The sequence below is a fragment of the Motacilla alba genome, chromosome 4 (genome assembly GCF_015832195.1).
Source record: "Motacilla alba alba isolate MOTALB_02 chromosome 4, Motacilla_alba_V1.0_pri, whole genome shotgun sequence".
NCBI classification, from domain to species: Eukaryota; Metazoa; Chordata; class Aves; order Passeriformes; family Motacillidae; genus Motacilla; species Motacilla alba.
In genome coordinates, this window is record NC_052019.1 from 44979810 (window position 1) to 45004965 (window position 25156).

The following is a 25156-nucleotide window of genomic DNA, read 5'->3' on the forward strand; positions in this document are numbered from 1 at the left end:
TGCACTTACGTGTTTGTATTTATTCATATATATGTGTATTTATATCTGAATGTTTATATTAGTTGAATTTTTATATTGTTGTATTTATGTTTGTATATTTATATTCTCACATTTCATGTATTTGCATTTATATTTTTATAGTTTCCTGAAGCGGTGTATATTTAAACACACACTTCTAGCAAAAGGGTTCCGAACAAAGATGTTCAGTGATCTCAACTAGTTTGTTGAAGACTCTGATCATTAAATGTTATTTTTAGGTTAGATTATTGTCCAAGAACTATGAATGAAGAGGCAATTGAAGATACACTCCTGAGCATGGCCTTGAATTAAGAAAGCAGGCTTAGAAAGTGACCTTTTTAGAATGGAAATATTTATCTAAAATCCAACACACTAGATGTACTAGATAAATGCAGTTGGAAGATCCTACTCCATAGCATACCATTACTGGAATTCATAAAAACTTGAGACATTCCCAATTGGAAGGTAGCATTACTATTCCTCTTAAGACTAATTGGCCATGTATCCAAGATGTTTAACAGTAAATCAGCTGTATAACTCACATTTCCTCATTAGTTGTCCTGCAGAAGTAGGTCAGGCACTCTGCAGTGACTCATTAAGCAAAATAAATGAAATAAGAATCTTAATGTTCCCTCTGTTTCAGCTTAGCAGTCTCTAAAGTATGTGAATAAAAAGGTGGGACTCCATTTTTGGTACTGGGGAAAAACTTATTTACTCTCCAAGGCCTCTGTTCTGGCAACATTTACTTGCAAGGATGAATTAATCATGTAGGTTTCAAGACAGGCAATGTATTTTATGGATTTGAAAGATCAGAGTACAAGCTCTTTCTTCACTGACAGTCAGATTGTTTCATTGAACAAGTGCAAGGATCTCTGTTGGGGGAATAATTACAGAAACACGAGTTGTTGATGTCGCTGTGCATTGCAGGACAAAGCCTCAGCTGCATTAAGCTCATATTGCAAGCAAAAAAGGGCTTAGAGCAAGCTAAGCATCAGGCTTTATGGACCAGAGCAAAGGTCAGATAAACACTTAACCCTAATGGGCAACGTGGTTTAATGTGCATTCATTTATAAAAGCGCTGCAAACTTGTTTTAGCAGCCCTGATGTGGGGCTTTTACCCTCGGCTCTTTGGGAAATAACATCACAGTGGGGCAACAAGAAACTGGAAGGCTAAACCTGCAAATGTTTTCATGTCAACTATACCTTTAAATACTGCAGTATCTGGTATTGAGTTAAAAGTCATCAGCTCCTTCAAGTCGGCTTTTCTGCAAGAGACTGCTCTTCCACTGCCTGGGATAATTAAGTCATGTTTATTAATGGCTTGCTTCGGTTTTATTGCTTTGTCTTTACAGTACTGGGACTGATACTGCCAATGTGGGCCATTGCTCTAATATCAATTGGTGTGTCCTTAGTATTTGCTGTCTTAGTCTGGATTTTTGTGTGTCCCTGGATGAAGAGAAAAATAGAAAGTAAGTAGTTATTTGATGAAATGTGAGTGATATAAAATCATGGAATATTACATTTCAGAGGTGGAAGTGCCCTTGAGGGGTCACCTAGTCCAGTCCCCACCCACAAGCAGGATGTGCCTAAACTATTCCTCATGTATTTGTGTAATTTGCTCTGAAAAAGCTGCAGTGGTAGAAATTCAAAACCTTGTTAGACAAGCCATTGCAGTGCTAAGTTCTGAAGTTTAGAAGAAATAGGAAAATAAAACCTGGAATATAATCTGGTTTCTATTTTATTAAGAAAAAATTAGAGAAAAAAGCTGTCAGAATGATAATCTTTAAGTGACTGTTTTAGCTTTACAGTAAGTTGGGCTGATCACAGCTTTAGTTGCTTTGCCACTCTCAACAAATGCAGAGAAAAGTTTCAGGTTTCATTAACAGATGAAGGGTTCAGTGTTTTTCTTCAGTTACCTGCTTTGGTAAATTTTATTGGAAGAAGCAAAGATGTTGTAGAATTTTCACACATGAACATAGTAGAGTGTTAAAAATAAATAGTGTGTGTATGAAATGAAGCTTGGTTATTGTAGCCAAGTTAAACCATGCTGTTGATGCAAGCAGTGGAAACTTAAGTTACAAGAGGCATAGGTTGGGTTTAAAATTACAGTATTATTCTTTCCTTAGGCCGGTTAAAGAAAGATGCTGCACTGTCAAGGATATCAGATGAAAGTCTTGATAAAATTCAGGATGAAGAAACACCAGTCTTTAAAGAGCTTCCTGGTGCCAAAGCATCTGATGAGAGCACGATTCCCCTTACTGGCTCAGTAACAGAAGCTGCTGGGGCATCAGATAATATTGCAAATGGAAACCATCCACGTGTACCCTATGGTAAGGAGCTAAGACAACTTGGAGGGTTTGTTCTCTTCCTGCTTCAATGAGGTTTCTTAGCTTCAAGTAGGTCTCTGCTGTAAATAGTAAATTGGGGTTTGGAATTTCCATCTCTAATCCCTTTTCGGTGCTTGTTTGGAAAGATGCTCATTTACAAGTGACATTTTCTGGAGAGGACGTAAAATCAATTACATTTTGTTTGGCTGTATTTCAGTTTTAGAAACTGAAGCTGAAAAAAAATGACTTGCCTTTTTGCATTGCTTTACTTTGTATTCTTAATGGTGTTTCCATCCTATCAAGCAGTGGAAAAATACAGAGCACACAGATTGCTGATGTATGAAGGGTAAATTCAGCATAAAGATGATTAGCATACTACAAAAGGAGATGAAAAGATTTGGACTTCAGTTGATAAATGTGTGAACACTTGGAGCGTGTCCACTGGAAAAATGTCACACATTGTTTTCTGAACTTATATTTGTAAGAAGTAGACTTGTGCATAAAGCTCTTTCTGTTCTGCCACGTGGTGGGAACACCCCCCTCCACGTAGTGGTCTGCTGACTTTGATATCACTTTGCTAACATCTACAAAGCCCTGTAATTTGGTTAATAAATGCCTAATATATTCAACTGATTCTTACAAAATCAAATAAGTCATGACGTGGAGCCCTTAGAGTGTGTGCTTCCAGTTTAAAAATAGCTAAAGCCAGTTCTGAATGTTGCACAGTGAAAATCCAGGAAGTCAGGAAATGAAAAAGACAGTTTCTTCAGAAATATTACCTGTGATACATTTTGATGTGTGTCCTGCAGCGTATGCTAACATTAAATGTGTACAGTTGGGATATACATCATCGTGTTCATAGAACTAGTATATAGAAAATGTTGCAATAGCTAAGGAAATACTTCTGCAGAACGTGGATTTTTTAATTTGTTTTTTTAAAATTATTTTTAAAAGCTTTGTAAAAGCATTTGTTTCCTAAACAAATGAGTATGAATTAAATGTCTCTTAAATGGATAAGTCCCAGTATGAAAATGCAGTAAACCACATTTCAGAAATCCTAATTATTCCTATTCAATGTAGACAAAAGCTCAGAAAGAGCAGAGCTTGCTTTACAAGAAAGGAATTGAATGGAAATTTATATTTTCAAAGAACCTGAGGATTTAACCATCAAGTATCACATTCGAACAGCTGATCCCAAGTGACTTGCTGGAGGTCATGCAGCATGTCTGAGGAGGCTCAGCACTGAAACAAAGCTCTTTTTGCACCAAAGATGAGAGACTTTATTTTGCAGTGAATTGAATCTTGGTTTATTCACTGCATGTAGTGCAAATTGATCTTCTTTGTCCTGTATTCTCAGATGCTGGCCACATTATTGTCTTGTGTTGGAGGAAAGGGGCTTTTGTATTGCATTTTGTGTAGACAAAACCTCTGAATCTCTGCCTTTTTAGGAAGGGCGTTTTCGGTGACGCACACCTCGGTGAAATCACCTGTTTCCAATGGCACCTTCAGCTTCGATGGCCACGTGAGGAGCGATGGCCACGTTTATCACACTGTGCACAAGGACTCAGGTTTATACAAAGACTTGCTCCACAAAATACACCTGGACAGGGCCAACGAGGAGAGGCCCACTGCAGAAAACAACTACAAACTCTTACGGCGCAACAACAGCTACACCTGTTACACTGCTGCTATTTGTGGCATGCCCGTGCATTCCTCCTTTAAGGCAGCGGATACATCTACTCCAGAAGACAGTGAGAAGTTGGTGGGAGACACTGTTTCCTACTCCAAGAAGCGAGTCCGCTATGACAGCTACTCCAGCTATTGCAACGCGGTGGCAGAGGCAGAGATTGAGGCGGAGGAAGGTGGGGTGGAAATGAAGCTGGCCTCGGAACTCGCAGATCCTAACCGGCCCCCGGTTGATCCTGTGGAAGAGGATAAGGAAGAGAAAGACACCTCTCAGGTCCATCTACTTTTCCACTTCCTCCAGATCTTAACAGCCTGCTTTGGATCCTTTGCCCATGGAGGCAATGATGTCAGGTAAGAGGATGAGATCTCACAAGCCAGCAATGTTGCAGTTCAAGTACGTGGAGCAAGGTTTACCAGCTTTGCTGGTTGGAAAGCACATTCATTTCTGCAGGTAGATGATCATCATCAGGGCTGTGTATCGTCAATGTCCTCAGTGCTTTCCAGGAATTGCACTGCTTAGTCTATGGTTTCTTTTCTTCTCAAGGGTAAAATCTTTTTTATTTGCTGCCAAATAACTGTAAAGTAATTTGTTTAATTTACCTTTAATTTTGGCAATCTCGGAGGCATTGAGACTCTACCCAACATGCCAGCCACTGGAAAGGCAAACAGGACAATCCCAGCCTTGCAGAATTTGCAGCCTATTTTAACTGCAAAATCAGAAATAGACAAGAGGTTTAGACTATTTTTACCATTAGATTAATTTCAACTCTTGTCACACAGCACCTCACCATCTCGGTGGCATGTGGCTGAAGAGCAGTTTGGGTGGGTTTGCTGTGCCGCTGGGAACGCTGTGTATTTTTCCTTTAGGGTTTGGCTAGGTTGCCTCTTCCCTAGACCTGGAGCAATCCATTTGGTATTTAATAGATGCTTTTTCCAGTATCATGATAAGATCCCCTGAGAAATTCTCTCAAGTGGCTTGTTGGAGCAGCTGTCCTTATTTGGGTTGTGGCTGGGGCTGTACTGAGTCCTCTTCCTGCTGGACCCTTGCCATGTCAGCCATGCCCTGATGGTGTTGGTTTCAGTGTTTTCAGCAGGACTTTACAGCATTCATAATTGTCATTGTCCTCCTTAACCTTCGGGGCAAACCCTGTCCCACTCTACAAGGACAACACTTACTGCTTCTTGTTCTTGTCAGCCTCCTAATTTAACTCGTATCTCATAGTGAAAACAATTACAAACATGTTTCTTTGCTCCCCGTCCATCCTGCATCCTGGGAATTCAGACCAGGGCTTTCTGAAGAGTCTGAAGAGCCTTTTGTACTTCCTTGGTATCCACAGGGATCTGGCTCTGGGAAGGAGTCCAGAGGCCCCTCATCCTCTGGATCAGAGGGCAGTGGTGTAGCTTTCTTTCCTCTCAGATGGTCTCTGTTGTTAAAGACCTTTGCTCCAAGCATACTGGCCAAGAACAAAGACCCATGGGAGTCAATATCCAAGCTCTGCAAGTGGCCAGTAGTGAGTGCTGAAGGGAACACAGGGATAAGGACAAAGGCTGCTGATATTTCTTGTAATGTATCCTGTGAAATACCAGGGTATTATGCAGAAAGTTCACAGCCTACCTCAGCAGGTGTCACAGCTCCTTTATTCCCTGCAAGTGATACTTATACATACTCCTCAAGGACTCACATGTTTATGCAAGCATCACTTGCATGTTGTGTAGGAGGAAAGGGCAGTCGATTTTGTTAGAAGTGATCTATAAGGATGCAGTTAGTTCAGAAATCAAATTTGGTGCTGGCAGGAGCTGGTCAGGATGAAATACAAAGTTCAGACTCTGTGCTGTATGTGTTGTTGCATCTTACAACCTTATTCCCTTAGAATTTTGCATTTGGATTAGCTTGTTACTGTAGCAATATCCTTTCCTGAAAATTCATATGCTTTTAGTGTTTTTCAGATCCCTAGTTCTGTTGGTGATCCTATCAAATTTGTCAGGAAACGTGTTTTTATTAAATGCTGTTTATTCCAAAACATCTTCTTAAGCTGAATTCATATAATTGCAGAACTAAAGAACAAGTTGGCTTCATTTTGTCAAAGCTGGTAGAAAAGCAGGGAGGTGCTCATGTGTCTAGGATTGGATAGGAACCCATCCTTGCAATTGTACTGAGTTCCAGCTAAAGAATTAAATTAAAGACCCCTTCCTATGCCTAGAAGATTTATTAGATAAAATTCTCTGGGAATGCTGATATTTATCCTGTGGATCGTATAGCAGAGATGTTTTATCAGACTTTGTCTAGTGGAGCAAAAGATGTCTTGGCTCTGCCAAATGTTGAATGAAGAGATGCAGACCTTGAAAGGCAGTGCATTGTTTGAAAAGTGATGCAGTAGAACCTGGTGAGTAGCACAGCTTTCTGTTCACATTTACGTAAGAAAGTAAGCCCTGGCAGTCCATCTTCCACTGACAACTGCTACCTTTTCATCTCCCTCCTTCGTACACTTTCCTTTGGCTCATTTTAGGTGCTGCTGTCAAGCTGTTTCTCTAATGTTTGTCCTCAGCCGTGAATCCTGTTGTTAAAATCCTGCTTTCCTCTGCATTTGGTTTTAAGCTCCTCACTCATATGTTTAGGATAGCACCTTCATTGTCCACACCTGTTTTTTTTGGACTTGACGGCAACATTTTCTTTCCATATCCTGGAACTTACTCTTGTGTCATGTTTTCTATTTATTTTTCATCAGGCTGTTTGCAGGAGCAAAGAGAGAAAAATAAAAAGCCAATATGAAACTTAAAAACTGCAGGTGATTGCAAAGTAAACGACTGACCTGTTCTAGAGCATATTTAAGCATGGGGCACATAGTACATACAGAACTGTGATGCGGCTCAGAAAAACTTCATGGATAAGAAATGCCCCATATAGTTTGGACAGCACTTCGGTGGACAGAAAATCATATGGAGATCTCTTTTGTTTCATTGTCCAGGATTTACCCAGAGACCTGGAAGAGTTAAATCAGTATTTTTCCCTCAAGTGCAGAACTAATTCTTAACTAACTCATGGGGTAGTTGGACCCCAGTTTCTTCTGAGATGATAATTTTTAGCTTCATAACAAAATCAGCCATGTTTGCTGTAGGAGCTGATATTTGTACCCATCAGAGCTCATGTTCAGGCTGACATCAGCAAGGATGCTGGCTGGGGCAGCTGTGTGTTAAAAGGAGAAGGGAGTGATGGTAGCTCCTTATTTGGGTGACTGTTTTGTTCGGACCATCCTCTCCTGCCTCTGCCTCCAAGCTTATGTGCACTGTGTCAAGGGTGCTGGAGCCCTTCCAGGGCTGGGACCAGCTGAGCCGGGCCAAGAGCCTTGTGACACCACCATGCACATGGGCTGAATGAAATCTAAAGAATTTGAAATCCCAAATAAATGTGTTGGGACAGAACCGCTGAAAAAAATGTTGTTGTTGAACTTAATTAGCGGCGCCAAGTGAGCAGGTCCTACTGGCTCAGCAGCCGAGCACAAAGGGAGTGCGTCAGGTCAGTGCAAGGGCAATGGGAGAATAAAAAGGGCAGGATGGAAAAAAGACCTGGGCCAGGAGCGTGACACAAGGAGAACTGCCAGCTTCTAAATGCTTGTTCAGAGCCAGCTTTCCAGAGAGGCCAGGAGGCTGGGCTTTGTTGGCCAGCAGGGATTATATGCACCTATGGTTGAGTTGGACTGAGCTTATTTTTCTGTAGATATAGGCTGATTCAGCAGGAATTGTCATCTGGAACTTCAGTGCTGCTGCTGCAGCAGCCTACCTGTGTAACAACATAATAGCAGAACAGTTGCTGAAGCTGTAGGGTTTGTGCTGTGTTTTAAAGTCTGGAAGCATGTCTGAATTAACTTGTTCTCAAAAACAAAGGCAGATGGGCAGGCTGTTTTGGACATGGTTAGAATGGATTGCTAACCCCAAAAAACTAATATGAAACTTAAAAACTGCAGTTGATTGTGAGGTAAATGATTGACCTGTTTTGGAGCATATTTAAGCATGAGGTATATGGTACAGATTGAACGGTGATGCAGCTCAGAAAAACTTCATGGATAAAAAATGCCCCATATAGTTTGGACAGCACTTTGGTGGGCAGAACATACAGAGATCTCTCTTGTTTCTTTGTCCAGGATTTACCCACGGACCTGGAAGAGTTAAAGCAGGATTTTGCCCTCACTGCAGAATTAATTCTTAACTAACTCATGGGGTAGTTTAGACCGCAGTTTCTTCTGAGATGATGCTTTTTAGCATCATAGTGGAATCAGCCATGTTTGCTGTAGGAGCTGATGTTTGTAGCCATCAGAGCTCCCTGTTCAGCAGGAATCCTGGCTGGGGCAGCTGTATGTTAAAAGGAACAGGGAGTCATGTTTTCTCTGGTGCTCAGCACAGCAGTGGCTGTGGCTGCTCTGCTACTGGGCTGGCAGTGAGAAAGCTATGAGCAAGCAGTGTGTTTGCCCCACAGTCCCATCCTAGCAAGTGGGAAGATGCTTTTGTTGGTTGCTCAAGCAATCTCTGGAGCTTGTTATTCCTTGAATTCTTGCCATCAAAGCAGGATGACCCACAGAGAGATGCTGTAGGTCAGTGCAAGTTTTGCTGAGTGAAATATGCTGTTTATGCTGTGAGGAAAGCCTGAGCCTTGTACTCCTCCGCACCTGTCCGTGCACATGTTCAGTCATTTCTCACAAGGATTCCTTCTCCTATAAATGGGCAGCCTCTTCTGTCCCTTACTGCCCTCCTTCTCTGCCTCAGGCCATCGCTCCTGCTGTCACAGGAGAAACCCTGGGCATGTCAAATGACCTGTGTGTGAGCACAGGCAGCTACCTGGGCCCATGGACTCGGGCCATGGAGGAGGGTTGATTTAGTGCCCTGAGGGTGGCAGGAGGTGTGATGCTGCAGCTGGGCAGGGTGACCAGGGACCCTGCCACCACCCGTGTGTGTCTGTGCATGCCAAGGGACAGGCAGTGCTGAGGTTTGGCTGGTAGATGCTGTAGGGAGGAGAAACCTGCCTGCAGTCATTTCACAGGATCTCAGTTTTCCTGAGTTCCTGCTGCATAAATTGTTGGAGTGTGTCTGCTCTAATTAAATTTCCTGTGGAGGACTTCAGGACTCCCCTTGCGTATTCATGCTTAGATATTAGGAAAAAGGGGTCATCGGAGTTGGAGTGTGCAGGTAATGTCATACAGATTTATGGCACAAGTTTGAGAAGAATGCCTCTTATTATCCAAACAATATAGCCTACATTACTGATAGGAGGATTTAAAACCATTTCAGAACTATGGTAAAAATATTTGATATTTTTAATATATTTCTACACATTCTTTCAGTGGTTTTAGGGAAGCTGACTGCTACTAGATAGAGAATTAATATCTAAGCAAAACAGTTTGAGAAACTAGGAAATGTGTGCTTGCTCAAAATACATGGAGAAGAGCTTTCTGCTCTCACCTTCATACAGATTGCATTGAAGTTCTAGGTCAGAGTGCACAAACAGCAGTAGGATTCACCTTTTCCTCCTCTTCCTAAAGTAAAGGCAATGGGATTAAAGGAGGGAAGGGCCAGAACATTGCCAGTATCTCACTGCACACAGAGAGCTTAGTGGGATTCAGCCTCTTGGCTAAATAAGGAGTCTAAAGGAGCTATAGTAAGGCTGGATTACAAAACAGGTATTTCTTATTTCCTCCCTGAGAGCTGCAGTCAAGATCACTTAGAATATTTAGGAAGCTAATCTATCTGTTGTATTTAGTGAGGGAAGCCTGATTTCTGATTTCTTCCCTTTTTAATAATAGTCCATTCTGTCAGTCCAGCCCGTGCCCCAAGTAGATGTGAATCTTCATTTCTGTCCTTAATTGTGCAGGTACAGGACATTTTTGTTGTGCCATGTAGGCAAGTCAGAGAAGAGCAGTGAGAAATGGGGTCTCCAGAGGGTGTGGGAATCCCTCCCCATCCCTCTGTGAGCAGGGCTCATGGCTGGGCTTGCCAGGGAAAAGCTGATGCTGGTGGGCACAGACCCAACCCTCCAGGATCCAGGGCGGTGCGGTTTCAGGGCCAGCATTTGCAGGACACAGAGATGAGCTGCAGGAATAAAAAGCATGTCCACCCTGACTCATTAACACACCCAAAGCTTGCACTTCACAGGGCACAGCTCTGACACACTTTTATTGTGCTGTGGTAGATGTCAAGGCTGTCCAGTTATTTGAAGTAGGATAAAACTCTCCTGATAATCTGATAACCTTGGAGATTAGAGCATGTTTTTTTTTCCTGTTGCTACGTACAAGCATATCTTTCTTTCGCTCTTGCTCAGCTGGATGATGTCTCAAGACATAACTGCAGCCTATTTAGAAATATCATCCCACTGATTTTCCCAGTGGAAGGTTTGTTTGTGAAATCCTGGTTTGGGAAATAGTCAAATGGCTGGACATTTTGTAATTAGACTTGTAATATTGGACACCTAATACAGATTTCTCAGATGGCTGTTTTGCTCGTCATTCAGCTTTAGTTTGTGGTAATGTACGTTTCAAGATTCTTTCACTCAACTAGAAAAAGGGGCTAAAAAGTAACCTCCTTTTTCAGGCAGCAGAGAATCTAAGCATGGTCATCAAGGAGTCTATACATTATTCACAAAGCATATTCAGAGTGGAGTTTTCAAATACAGTTAGATTTTCTTTTTGAGCAACTCACTACTCCCCTCAAAAAACAGCAAGGAAATTGCAATGTGGCTGCTTCATAACATGTTACAACAATTTTGATGGGGTTTGGCCGCAGAGCATTCAGCTGATGGCTGAATGACTGGGAAAAAGCCCCTTGTTTTTTACTAAAAAAAAAAAAAAAAGTGTTTGTCCTTATTCCTCCAGAGAAGGTCTTGGACTTGTGACCCAAAAGTACTTAAAAATTTCTGCTCGCGTGTGTGTGTGTGCATGGGAAACTGTCATTTCTAAGCCTGTCTCATGATAGCTGAATGTGGGGTGGTTATTTTTGTTGGTAATACTATCTGTCTCACAGGGGAGAGGAGAAGCCAGCTCTATTTATAGTTCACATTCACTGTCAAATGCTATCTTTCACAACAGTTTTATAAATGCTGTGTGACAGGTTCTAAACTGGCACAAGCGAGCAGAAAAAGAGAATTGTGCCAATTCACGTTAATCGAGAGCGCCAGCAAAATCATCACGAGGGTCAGGCAGCACTTCAGAACCACGGAGCAGCCCTTCAGTGAGCCACCATGCAACACATCTGCCAGTGCAAGTACTGCTGTGGGTGGCATTAAATCCTGCACTGCACCTCCAGGGAAGGCAGACAGCCCCTGTGCAGCACCCCAGCTGCAAAGCCCTGTGACCTGCGAGTGATCGGGCTGGGGGAGCCCAGCAGAGGTGGGGGAAAGTGCTGGATGTGGAGAATACACTTTGCAGCAGGCAGACTCAGGAGATGGGCTTCTTACGCCATAACATTTTATAAACTCATCCTAAAATTTACTCCTATTGGCCACCCCCTTGTGCTCAGTGGAAAAGTGTGTATTAGGTGTGCAAAATTGAAGTAATACCATGACAGGAGCAGCTTATTTTCTGTTTTAAACCCATAGCTAGATAATACAGCAAATTTTAATAAAGCAAATTCTTTAAAGCACTTCAGTTTCTGAGGCAATTTTACATATAGATAGGTGGGAGAGGGTGAGGGGGGTTCAGAGCCCCTCTGTGACCATCTCAGGCTTTTTTCTTCTCTAAACTCCCATGGATAAGATGTGGAGCTGCAGCACAAAGGAGAGTTAGTTAAGGTAAGTAGAAACCTGTGTGGGAGAGTAAGAGAAAATAACTTAGTGAAAATAGACTTGTGAAATGAGTCTCAGCCAAATGCATGGAAGATTTGAGGTCTGCTTTCCTGCTAGTCATGTCTTGAATCAGATGAGCTAGAACCAGTGGGAAATACTGTGAAAGCCACATCCCAGTCTAGCCAGCATCCTTGTGGTTCATCTGGTTAGTCACTCAGCTGTTAAGCAAACTGTCTTATCTAACAATGCCTTTTTTGTTGCTGGGGTTTTTTTATGTGTTGTTTCTCCCTTACCCTCTCTTACTGTGCTGTTGGGAGTGGCTTTTTGTCTTCTACCTCTGTGCAGAACCAAGATCACAGTCTTTGCAGTTCCTGAGTCAGACTCATTTGCTGCAAGCTTTTGGCAGTTTCATGGTGGGACAGGCGCAGCAGCTTCTTCTAGAGCTGCTTTCCATTGGCATATGGAGCATTGACACCACAAGCCCCTTGGACTGCACCTCCTGGACAAGTCTAGAAGCTGAAGGAGCCCCTTGGAGAGCTGTTATGGTGCTAGATTCAAGCCACCATTGCTGTTTGTAGCCACTTGCAGATATTCAGGCTGGGAGATACCACTGTCCCTAAGAGCTGAACATTTAAGTCACATTGAACCTGATTTACTGGGAGAGGAAAAATGTCCCTCTGGTATAGATAACCAGTTATGCAGACACCCTCAAAGGAAAATGAGGTTAGTTTTTACCTTTTTACCTTTCCAAGCCTATCACCTGCACATCCAGTGCTGTTTGGCTTTCTTTTCTTACAGAGGAAGTATCAGAAATGCTGCCTCTGTATGCAGCAGTGTTCTCTCTTCTGCTCTGTTGGACAGGATCAGCCACTCGGATTCTCTGAGGCTGAGCATAAGTCGGCAGAGTTTTGCCTTGTCTTCCCTTGCCACAAATAAGAACTTTTCCTCAAGGATTAAGCTTTGTTAATTCACAGAGGTGTAGCATTTGCAAATAATTAAAACTGGGTTTTGATGTGGAAGAGCACAGTTTGCTGCTGCAGTTTTGGAAGCCTTTTCTGCCTTTTCATTTATGTTGAGACTGACAAATACGTATGCATAATCTCTTCAGAACAGTCAGGAATCAGTGCCTGAGCTCACTCCAAATGTAGCTGTTATTTTCAACAGGGAAGTTTTTTTCCATGTCATACAGCACTATAAAAAGGGATGATCAGTTTTGCCTTAATTCATCTGATCAATGTATTGTTTGCCTTTATCCATCCTTCAGCATCCATCAGTTTATTCGTGTACCTTCATACATTGAATTACCTTTCTTTTTCTGTGCCCAAGAAGGCATTTAAATGTGCAAGTAATTTAATCCACACCTGAAAACACTGGAAAAGCAGTTTCAGGTTGATTTCAAAATATTAGAAATGCTTCAGTCAATAATCTCTTCTTCCATGGAAGTAAAATAATTCTTGCATTTAGTCCCTAAGGACTTTTCACATACTGTCCTTGCAAAACTGAATGAATTGAATGCTCACTTGGGCACAGTATCAGAACAGAATTTTAAAGTGTTTTAGCTAGTGGAAATCATTCTTTATTTACAGTCTTTTGTTCTTCATTGTACTACCCAGTGTCTTCAAACCCACTGGATTTTATTATTCATGTTAGTTCACTAATTTATTTTCAGGGTCTTTCTCAAAATCCATAAGAATTAGTAATTCTTTTTTATAGCAAAGAGCATTTTAAACTATTTTCATTTCCCTCACAGCTTGAATATTGCTGTGTGTGTTCATGAGGGAAAAGTTTTTCCGTATTACTTTGCTTCAGGATCACTTCTCAGGGTTCAGAGCTCAATTTCTCAAGGGCCAGATGAAGGCAGGAGGGTCTCGTGTTGCTGAGATGTGCCAGCTTTGTGCTGCTGGTGACCCTTGTCTCTTGGCAATCACCACTCGGCCCCTGGCACCTCGTATCTGGTAAAGACAGGATTCAGGGAAATTATTAACTGGCATATACAGTGGCCTGGTTTGCACAACATTTGACATTAAAAATGGCCCTTACTCCATCTGTGTGCTTTGGAGTGGAACCAGGAACTAAATTTAGCAGGTCCTGGCTCCAGGGCGAGCATGGCTGTCAGTCCTGCCTGCGGTGCTTGCTGTGACCTGCTTTCCCATTGGTTTACAAAGAGCAGAGCTTCCCTGATAGTTTTCAGATTTTTGGAATGACATTGGTCAGGTTTGTTCTGCTCTCCTCACTTTATTGTGAGACAATATTGTGAGACACTTTATTAACTCGCTTTATTTATGTCTATTATTTAGACATAAATATAGCACTGCTTCACCTGGTGAATAAATGCTGCTCAGCAAGGCAAACAGCTACTTGGTTTAGTAAAAGAGCTGAAAACAAAAGGGATGTTTAAATTCTTATCTGCTTTTTAGTATTGAAACCTCCAAAGTAATTGGATACCGGCTTTCAAGTTTTTCTTCTAGCTAGAAGTTTCTGTCTAGAAACTTGATTCTTTTTTAGAATAAACAGAGCCAGAAGTCTGACTCCAGACACCAGTATCAGATGACCTACATTAAGAGTGGGAACGTCAGTGTTGCTGACTTTCAATGTTTTCCCAGATAGTAGCAGCAAAAAGGGCTTACGCCAGCTCTGTGTCACCAAAGGCTCCTCTCTGATCCAGTCCAACTCACTCTACAACACCTTTGAAGATAACTAAGTCACCTTCCTAGCTGCTCTCAGATCATATCCTGGATGGTACAGGCTGTCAAACTAGATAATATTTCTATATTCTTGTCTGTGATGGTAATTTTGTTCATTATTTTCCCCTCTTTGATAAAAAGAGCTAATTTGATGCTTGAATTTTAAAGATGCACAGCTCCTGAATTGGTAAATTTTGAGATAGTATTTTCTGTACCGCACTGAAACTGATTTTTGTCGCAGAACAGACATAACAAGGTACTACCAACTCTGACATTTCAGGAAACTATTTGTAAAAGAGAAATTTCCTTCAGGCCTTGCTCTGGTTATCAGTGAAGAAGTGACAACTGAAAAAGCAACATGATAAGAGTCTCCTGCTGCACCCTTTCTAAGTGAGAAAGGGTATCGCCTGTAGGGTCAAGTCAGAGTAGTGCTGCGCCCATGATGAAGAAGAATCGTGCAGAAAATAAGACACTTCTTTCAAGGCAGCTCTCTGCATTTTTGTGACTCAGGTGACACATTTCTGTTTCTCCAGCAATGCCATCGGTCCCCTCGTCGCACTTTGGCTTATCTACGAGCAAGGTGCCGTAATGCAGGAGGCATCGACTCCCATCTGGCTGCTCTTCTATGGAGGTGTTGGGATCTGTGTGGGCCTCTGGGTCTGGGGAAGAAGAGTTATCCAGACTATGGGTAAAGACCTCACTCCAATCACACCATCAAGGTAGGTCCACAGGTGTCATTGTGGTTGTGTGAACTTTGTGTGTGAGCCAGTCTGAGAAATTGCTGTTCCAGTATTTTGTTTGTACTGCAGTTTGCTGGATTTGCTGTGCTTTGGTTTTAATGATAACCTGGCTTTGACTTCTCCGTCTTTCTAAAAAAAAATGAAAGAAATAAGTGAAAAAGGAGAAAAAGAAAGCATGAGAAAAAGAAAGAAAAAGAAAGAGAGAAAGGAAAAAGGATAACCCTGTAATACTGAATGTGTTTAAGGCATAGAGGTCTGCATGAACAGACAGCAGAGTCTTCTACTGATGACCTAATTAGCATGGTAGAAGGTAATTTGGAAATGGCAAGATTACAGTGGCTTTCCCAGTGTGCTTGGGACCATTAAACCCATATGTATTTATTACAGTGATTTTTGACTTTAATGCATACTCGACCTCTGCTGGTGCTTAACTGAATTACTAATTAGGCTCGATTCACCGCAGCGTAGCGTAGTGAAGGTCTCTGACGCACTGAGCCGCGCAGACGGGGTACTGCCGATGACTAGCCTGTGCCCTTCCCATTGTTCATCCCTTTCTTGTTCTCTTAACTGACTCACATGACCAAAAATCAGTTGGAGATAAAACAGTCGAAAGAAGAAACGGGTAAGACTTTGGCACGCTGCATGGTATCAGTCCGAGCTGATGCAAAGAGTGATTGTGAAGTGTTTTCTTATGCTTCCCGCAGTGGATTCACTATTGAGTTGGCTTCGGCGTTCACAGTTGTGGTAGCTTCCAATGTTGGACTTCCTGTCAGTACTACACACTGCAAGGTATGCCTTTGCCCAGCGACTGCAGTCAAGGCAGTCTGGACTATTCATCTTAAAATTGTGCTGCTCGAGCCAGGGATAATGGCACGGTGAGGGGAAAACAGCCGCTGACAGAGGATGGTTAGGTAGGGGTGCCTCAGCACATCTCGGTCACGCCAGCAACGTGGGAAAGTAATCAGGCTTCCAGAAAATGCGTTGGAGTTGTCACAGTAAAGTCATTGGAATTGGCCACAGCATAAACTCCATAGCTGCTGGTGAAGAAAAACAGCGCTTGCAAAAAGCCTGACCTCAATTTTAAAGCAAATGATTGCGAGGAAGAGCCTGGTTTCCTCTGACAGTGCCATTTGAGCCTGGTCGGGTAACATTTCTCCCTTGTTCAGAGGCTGCGCACCATTCATCATTTATACTTGACTTTCTTGATAAGTGCATGGCATGGGATTTCCTGCATATAACTCTTTTACTACAGGTTTTCCATCTCTCTTTTTTTATTTTTTTTATTTCTTCACAGTGGATTTTGCATTGAAGTAATGTGTGCGCTAACGGTACTTGTAGCCTCAAATGTGGGTATTCCAATAAGCTCCACCCATTGCAAGGTATTGGAGTTTGCAGTGATACTATCAGTAAATCACATCACTAGGACAAACTATAACAAAATCTGGGAGATACCGACTGTTGCAGATTGCCTTCACTGTGCCATGCCCTGCAGACCATGACCGCAAAATAACGGGGCCCGCTTTTAAAGGCAGTACAGCCAGGCAAAGTCAGTGTTATAACTAATTGCACAAAAGTCTGGACTATCTTTCACCCCTACGTGGTTGTATTGAACTAATATAGACGTATTAAAATAACGTAGATTCGTAGTCTGTGTGAACCCAGTTACGTGTATTTTAAAACCACCTGTATGAAAAACACTGCTACATCATTAAGCTAATATTTTAATGTCTCTCTTCTTTTAAACCAACTTGTCCTCACTTTTGTGCATTGTAATACAGAATCCGGCCCTTGTAATTAGTCCTTTGAACAAGGTACTTTGCTCTTTTGGTTTTTTTGGTTTTTTTTTTAAAGAGCACTTTGTAGTATAGATACAGGCTGGGTAATGAGCACAATTCAATTGTGTCATGAAGACATTTATATAGCTTGTAGACGTGAGGGAGCATATGGACATTTACACTTCTGGAAGAACATAATGGAAATTTGGAATTTTGTTCCCTGGGAAATTCTCAGGTCCAATATCCTGTCTTTTTTCCTTTGTTTCTCCATGGACTCTCAAGCTCCTGGACATGCAGAGCTGTTTGTTTCTTTCACCCTCTGGCAGGATGTGGGGAAGCCCCTCCAAAATCATAGACCCCAGAATGACAGTCCCTCTGCGTCATTGCATGCCACCAAGAGCAAGTCCTAAAAAAAGACAGTCCTTGTAGGATTCACTGCTGCACCCTGGGGAGCTAGGAGCCCTGGCTGGGGCTGGGGCTGGGACAGGCTGGTTTCTGGGGATAACTGCTCCATGGCATGGCAGGCAGGCTGGCAAGAAGCCTGGCAGCCTTGCCTGTGACATTGACCTGCTTTCCAGTAAAAGAGTCAATGAAATCCACACATCCTGCAAAATGCCCAAAGTTGGTTCAATTGGCCTTTTTCTAGTGCAAACCATTTCTTCAGAAAGCCTTTCTCTATTGCAAAATCATTTATTTCTTCTACCCTGGTGCTCTTTGAGAAGCAGCCAAGACTGAGCTACCCTGAAAGGCTGTTCAGATTTCCTGGCATTGACAGAACTCTGGTTCCTCTGAATCAAGCAGGGAGGGGAAAAATAATAACAATGTTATCCACTTTTAAAAAGGCTTGCCTGAAACCACCTCCCTTTAGGCTGACTGGTATATCAAATGCATGATGAAGAATTTGCCAAGGAGAATAATACAGCTTTGATTATCCCAGTTGTGTGCCTGAAACACTTCTAGCCAACTGTTGTAAAAGAGAAAACATACTTTGGTCCAAACAAATAGACTGAATTTAAAAAGAAAATGTCTTGGAAGCCAGAAGCTAATGAGAGGGGTATTCATTCACTCAATGCAGCTAAAAGCTTGGTCTTTTCTGACTGCAGAGCAAAATAGTTCTTTTTTAAAAATACTTCCATAAAAGCTGCTAATGTGGTTAGTCTGTGTCTGCTCCCTGTAGCTTGCTGTATCTCATTAGATGGATCATTCTTAATGGGAAGATCCACTTTGCAATAGGATTAGACTGTTCCGGGGATGTCATGCTATTATAACTGACTCTGTGTTTCAGCAAAATGAGATCCTGAGTTGAAAGATCCTAAGTGAGCAGCACAAGATAAAGCAAACGCTTATAACTGATGTATTCTTGTATTCCTTGCTTTCTTTGAGGGCCAGGGAAGGAATAAAAGAATTGTAAAATATCATTTGCTCCATGTGAAAATGCCTCGCTGAAAGTGCTGTCAGGCACTGAGTCAAAAATGCCTTCTCAAAAATCAGCAGAAAAATTATTTTGCCTCAGAAATCCAAAAGAAAACAGGTTTGAGGTGAACCTAATCTTGAGCCTCCAGCATCAGGGATTGGGAATTATTCTTCTCCTCAATATTTGCTCCATTGCAAAATAGCATTTGCTTGAGTGGAAGCCCTGTTGAAGGGGTGTCAGTCACCTGAATGTGCAGCAGCTGGATAAACTGATGGCAAATAAGGAGCAGCATGGAACAGATGAGGCGGAGGGAAACCTTTTTGAGGTGAAACAGTAGATTGTAATGAAAAATGGAGACCAAGTATGAAGCTCTGAGCAGCAGTTTTCAAATCTCGTAGCAGATGTGGTGGCAAAGTGGAGGTTGGTAGCAGGAATAAAAGCATTTAGCTGCTGGGGAAGGTTTGTCAAGCCCTCTCAGATCAGGATCTGCCTTTGGTCCTAAACCAGAGCCTTTGGTCTACATGAGGTGGTCACTGCCCCATGTGCCTATTCCACATCTATGGCCAAGCAGCTTTTTCACTCTCAGTGCCTGCTGAGGGCCTGAAGTGCACCTTCATCTTTGCTACAGGTCCAAGGGGAGAGGAAAGACCCTTGAAAGCCTCCAAGTCAAGAGGGCTTGGAGGAAAGACCTTGTCTTTTCAGCCTCCAAAGGGATTTGTGGGTCTGAATGTACCAGTTCAACCTGCCCTGGAATTTAGCACTGAGAAGCCAGTTTGGTGGGAATGCATACCTTCCCCTTCTGCTGCCCAGGTGGGCAAATGATCATATTGAGTCTTAGAGTGCCTGTTATTTGTTCTCAGATTGGAGATTTAGAAATAAGCATTTCTTAGCTGTAACAGTGTGTGTTCATGTACAGATAAAATTAGAGTGCAGCAGTTAAATGCTTTTCCTCTGCAAAAGTGGCTTTGCTGAGGTCATTCTGTCAGCCCCATTTTGCCATTATGATTTTGCGGTTTTGAAAAATATTCTCTGTTGCTATGATTGAATTATCGTGTTCTGTGTGTTCTTATTATACAGCCTTGCACAGGAACAAGAGAGCCAAAAGCATTTCTGTGATGCTTTAAGCAGAGCATACTGAAGGCAAACTGCACTGGTTCAAACCAATCTCAAAGTAGATACCATCTGAAATTCTACAGAAGGTGTAGTGTGCCTACACCCAAGGATTAGCTACTCTCCTAACCTCTAGTCCATCAAAAATCACTATTAATAAACTAAACTTTAATAATGTTTAAAACAGATTGCCAATGCCGTCATTGCTGATACCATTTAAATTTCAGGAAGAACTCGGAGATTAGTTACGTAGGCTGCAGGCTTGCTCAATAAGTAACACACGCCAAATGTGAAGCTGAGCCTAACAGCTGAGCTGCTGAGAACCCAAATGCTGCTTCCTTGGGTTAATGCTTTGATGCAGTCACAAGTGTGGGGTTCCTCTTCACCTAGATATACCTCCACCTCCTAAACACACTTATGCTTCCTAATTGCAGAACAGCATATTGTTCACTCCAGGAGTATTCAGATGAAATATTATCTAACAAATTTCCTGATTGGGTCAAACTTTCGACAGAGACCTTATTGGTCATAGAATATCAAGTTTAGTTTTCCCTAGTTTTATCACAGGCACCCTATCCACAAGTAACTTCTCCAAAAAGAAATGCTAAGCAGCAGTTAGAAGCTAAACAGGTGTTAGCAAAACACGCAGATTTGATATCCCCATGCTATCTTTCCCTGATTCCCTGTACTCCTGGCATGTATCATTTTCCTGGCTCTGTACAAGGGGAACAACCCATCTTTTGATCTATAGGCAGGGACTGATACTCCCAGTAAGAAAATAAGCAGGGAGGCAGGGATGACACTTCAGGGAGCACATGCCCAGCTGTGTCTTGGAGTTTCCTTACCTTCAAAACAGAGTATTTCTTCCACATTTCTTGCTGCTTTACCGTGCACTTTGAATAGACTTACACTATTTTTGCTAACAGCATGGAAAGCACTCCCAGGGCAGAAAGAAAATGTAGTCTTTCTGAAGTTTTTGTATCATGTTTCATTGAAAATGTTCTTCTCAGTCTATTTTTTTTTTTCTTAAAAACTGATATGCTGGGTTTATACCTGAGCTTATAAACTGAAAATACCTTTGAAGGAAGAAGAGGTTGCAGCTTTGCCCATAACACAGTGTATTTTGTCTACAAAACCACTCACCTACCCAGCTGCCCGGGTAGTTGTGTCTTTGAAGGATATGTTGGTGTTTTATCCATTCCCCACCATCCTCTTGGTGTCTGAACAGTTAGTGTGCCTATAATATAGTCTGGTGCCTTTGTCTGCAGGACAGGATTTTAGTTCTGGATGCTTTGCTTGGCTCGCTTGTCCAGAAGAGTTTGTTTTCCTCACAGGGCTCAGATTGATGGGTTTGATGTACTGGGTCTAAGCCTGCACTGCCTTTCTGCCCCCTGCCAAGCCACCATCACTGTCACAGGGTGGGCTCAGCTGCTTTTACCCTGCCACTGCCATCCTGTTAGTAGCCTGCAGTATTGCAATATGGATGTGGTGTTTTGAGGCAGCGCTGTGTGCTGGGCTGTGAGCTGCACAGAGAGGCTCAGCAGCTGCTGGGAGAACAGGCAGGGCATTCCAAACCAGCAAGAGGACAGGAAGGTGGGACAAGAGCCACACTAGCTGTCCTGGCCTGCCCCATGCGATGCTCTCCAGCAGAGCCTTAAAAACAGCTTTCCTGGTGTTTTCCTGATTTCAGCTGCAATCAGGCCAGAGTCACTGGACACTTGCTCTCTCCCCTGTGGGCTGAGTCAGGTTGCACTGAAGGCTCATGCAGGAGTTAGCAGGGCAGAGAAAAACTCACCAACATATTCTATTGCCTTTGGCTGACCCCAAGACCCAAGAAAAATAGGACAACATTGAAAAACAAAGGTTTAAGTACCCTGGAAGTGTCACCCTCCTGCCACCACACCAGAACAGCGCCATTCTCATGTTTAGGAGCTTCTTTATCTCAGGGCATCTCTTGGTATCAGCTGACTGGCATTGGTGTGGCCGTAGGCATGTTACAGGTGCTCAGATCTACCCCTCACAACTTGTCTCCCTCTCTCTTCCCCACGCTCCCAAGGTTGGCTCCGTGGTGGCCGTCGGCTGGATCCGCTCCAAGAAAGCCGTGGACTGGCGCCTTTTCCGCAACATCTTCCTGGCCTGGTTTGTGACTGTGCCGGTGGCCGGCTTGTTCAGCGCCGGCGTGATGGCACTGCTGATGTACGGGATCCTGCCTTACATTTGAGGAGCTTCCTCTGCTGGGAAAAGGGGAAATGGCCGAGCTACTACCGATGGGAGAGGCGTTCCCGTGAAAGAAGCAGTCAGAGAGGATCCATCTTCCATACCTAACTTCTTATCTACTGTACATAACAATGTGTCATATTGGTGACATGGTGATGTGGTGCCATTTCTTATATATTAAAGAAATATATATGCATATAGTAGGTAACAATACCTAAGTTATATCATCAGTGGGGTGAAAATAATTGCCTAGAACTTAATATTTAGTAAAATTTGTACATAGTGTATCATTTTGGTGGCTATTTTTTAATCTTTTGAAGAAGAGTATGGATTAGGAAATGTTTCTTGTCCATTTGATATAAGAAGAAGCGAGGTACAGGACTGCGTAATACATGACTTTTTTAAAGCTATTAAGATACTGGAACAAAATAAAATGTGCAGAAGTGCTTTTCATAAAATAACTTTGTTCATATCATATTGATTTTCGTGTGTCATAGCGTGATGGTTATGGCTGTGTAAATACTTATGAACAGTAACTTTTAAATGGTGCATTTCCCTTATATATTTTGGATAAGAAAGTTTAGGAAGTACCAAAGAAGCAGGGGAATAGCTTGCCGATATTATGTTGTTGTCTCCACGTGTGTTGTGTTTCCCCACCTCTGATTCAACGTTGTTTCACCAAGCTCCGGCCAGTGAGGCTGGGATAGTACTGTTCATGTCTTAATGTAATTTAAAAAAAAAAAAGCGCACACAAAAAATTAGTTCTCGTACTTAGTAGGCAGCCCATGGCTCTCCACATTAGCTGATAGTAGACTGACTTCATTTTGTGGGTTGATACTTGACCATCTCACTGCTCACCTTCTACCTTTCCCCTTCAAGTCTCAGCTCCCGGTTGCCCGGCTCTGGATCCCTGCGGGAGGACAGCCCGTCAGCCTCCCTGCTTCTCTCCATGCAGACACAAGCACACACTCTCAGGTACAGGAGCGGGGCCGTGCAGCGCACGGTGCCCCCGCGTACAGAAGCGAAGGGCAGCAGCGGGCGGGAGAGGGCTCAGCCCTGGATTTGTGCTTGGAGGTAATGGGTGCCCACGGGAGTGCTGATCCATGCAGGGGAGGATGTGAGCAGGTGCTGTCTCCGCCCTGGCAGGTCCCATGCCAGCCACAGCCAGCCAGCCTTCTGCTGTGCTGCCTACAGCAAGGAGGGGACGGGAGCCTGGCCCTGTGTGGATGGAGGTTGAATGGTAACCAGCATTTGGGATGAGATTTTTTTTCACGGCAGCTCAGGGGAAAATGGCCAGCTCTGTCCCCTGCACGCCTTTGGAAAGCACATTTGAGTGAAGGTTACTGATTTATGCGTGGGAGGCAAAGGGCAAGGGGTGCCCAGAGGAGGTTGGGAATCTATTACTGTTTAAATGCTGCTAAAATTTTGATAAAATGTTCTTGGTACTCCATTGTGATTTTTCCATTGGTCATTCATACCAAATTTATAATAAAAACATAAACAGCCCCTATAACTGCCTCTTGCGTTTTTGGAGTGTTACTCAGCTGTAATGGGAAGGCTCCCCAGGCAGTTAAAGCCTACTCCTTGGCATCTGCCACCCTTTGTCCTTTGTGTGCTGTGGTCAGTGGGATCAAACCATGCTCTGTGTGGTGCTGACAAAACCTCCCTTTTCTTCCTGCTGTCCTGGCAGCCCCAGTGCCCAGCCTCGCTCTGCCCGGGCTTGGCTCACAGGCGTCTCTCGGTCGAGGTTTGGGAGCTTGTGGGCTGCTTCAGACACATTCCCTGGGCACTCGCTGCCTCCAACTGCCTCCCTCCCTCTGGCTCTCTTTCTGGGGCTCTGGAAGCATCCCTATTGCCATGGCACCGTGGTGCTCGGTTTCCAACCCCTCTGAAACCCTAGAGCTGTGGTATAAATAGTGCTGGCAAATGGGCGGGATGGGTGGGCAGCAGATGAGTGACCAGAGCAGTCAGTAAATGCACAGAGAAAATTTGGGACCTGTGGAAAAGGGTGGAAGAGCTCACCTTATCTTAGCACTTGCATAAAGAAATGCCTGCCCGGTGGCCCAGCAGCTTCCCACCTTGTTTTATCTACAGAGGCAAACCAGAGTTCCCTCACCCCGGCGGCAGGGACGCAGCTGCCACCCTGCCAGACACAGGCAGCATGCAGAGGGCTGTGCCAGCTCTGGGGGTATGTGATAATCCCCCAGCACACACAGCTGGCTGTCTGTCAACACACACATATATAAATAAAGCTGCTGTGAGGGAAATGGCTGGCAAGGAAGCATCTCCAAAATATTCCTGCCCCAGCTACAATAACCTTCACTGTGGAGGGAGATGGAGAATCCAAAGCGACTTTCTTCGCACCACAGAGGTGTCCTTTGCCACCCCGGAGAAGCAGAATCTGCACAACTGGTGAAACATGGTGCAAACATGGGCACAGTTAAAACTCCCTTTGCTCAGGCAGCAATCAAAATAGGTCTATTTTCAGCTCAAGAGTTGGTGGGGGGGTTGCATTTTTTCAGCAGTGTGGGAGCTCAGTGGGGCTGGAGAGCTGAACTTGTTCAGCCAAGGCCTATTTAACAAGCAGATGCTGATAGACCTTGACAGAGACACGGGATCTTGGTGCCCTGCAGGGCTGCCCTGTCACCTGACAGAGCTCTTCCCGCCGTGGTTCACAGCCATCAGGGCTGCAGCCCTCCTGGGCAGGACACGGGACAGCATGGCTGTCACCAGGCAGACCTTGCTGCGTGCTGGGGAGAAGAGTGCACAACCGCTGGGGCTGCAGGAAAAGTGAACACAAGAAACAGATCAGAAGAGAGACAGAAGGCTGATGGAAATATTTATTACAAGCAGGAACTGTTTTAGCTGAGGAAATGCAGTCTGAATTTCAGAAACCAAAAAGTGTCTACTGGGCCTCATAGACCAGTGGTAAGTCTTTGACTGAAAGCAGCCTGAGGAGAGTCAGCTGGCAGAGAGAAGGTGCTAATAGACTAATTACCCTCATCAGCCTCTCCTCCTGCCTCTAGTTTTCACCCCACTACCAGATTTCATAGTTTGCCCTGGGAGTTGCTTTGCCTTTGCATGTCTGATGGTCGCTGGGACGGTGCTGGGATATGTTATTGCCACTAGCTCTGCTTGTGCTGGGGAAGTTGCTGTGGCATGGTGACCTGTGCATCCTGGTCTGTCCTCTCCAGCAGAGCAGCCCTGTTTTGCCAGCTCCTTGCTGCTGGTCTCCCACCTCCAAGGTGAGTGCCCATGACTGCTCTGACTGGCTGAACACCCCTTGGAGCAAGAGCTCCGCCCGTGCCACTGGAACTGAGGTTTGTTCTGGTGTTGGTCACTAAGTGCTCCTTGTGGGGACATGTGAGGTGAGAGAAGCCAGGAGATGCAGTGGGAAGGTGCATGGGGCAGGACAAAGCA

At 43.7% G+C, this 25156-nt stretch overlaps 1 protein-coding gene across 7 annotated transcripts in view; it reads left to right on the forward strand.

The window, feature by feature from the left end:
- Nucleotides 1-23246, forward strand: part of SLC20A2 (solute carrier family 20 member 2) — a 57178-nt gene extending 33932 nt beyond the window's left edge. For 4 of the 7 annotated variants that reach the window (XM_038135572.1, XM_038135570.1, XM_038135571.1 and 1 more), the window contains 6 exons: nucleotides 1371-1487; nucleotides 2145-2348; nucleotides 3794-4382; nucleotides 15014-15199; nucleotides 15925-16009; nucleotides 21576-22194. In XM_038135572.1, coding sequence (XP_037991500.1) covers nucleotides 1371-1487; nucleotides 2145-2348; nucleotides 3794-4382; nucleotides 15014-15199; nucleotides 15925-16009; nucleotides 21576-21740 — 1346 coding nt within the window. In that variant the 3' untranslated portion in view covers nucleotides 21741-22194. Of the gene's footprint in view, nucleotides 1-1370; nucleotides 1488-2144; nucleotides 2349-3793; nucleotides 4383-15013; nucleotides 15200-15924; nucleotides 16010-16514; nucleotides 16600-21575 lie in introns of all 7 variants that reach the window. The other 3 variants (XR_005256765.1, XM_038135574.1, XM_038135575.1) reach the window with 3 other exon arrangements.
- Nucleotides 23247-25156: the final 1910 nt, after the last annotated feature.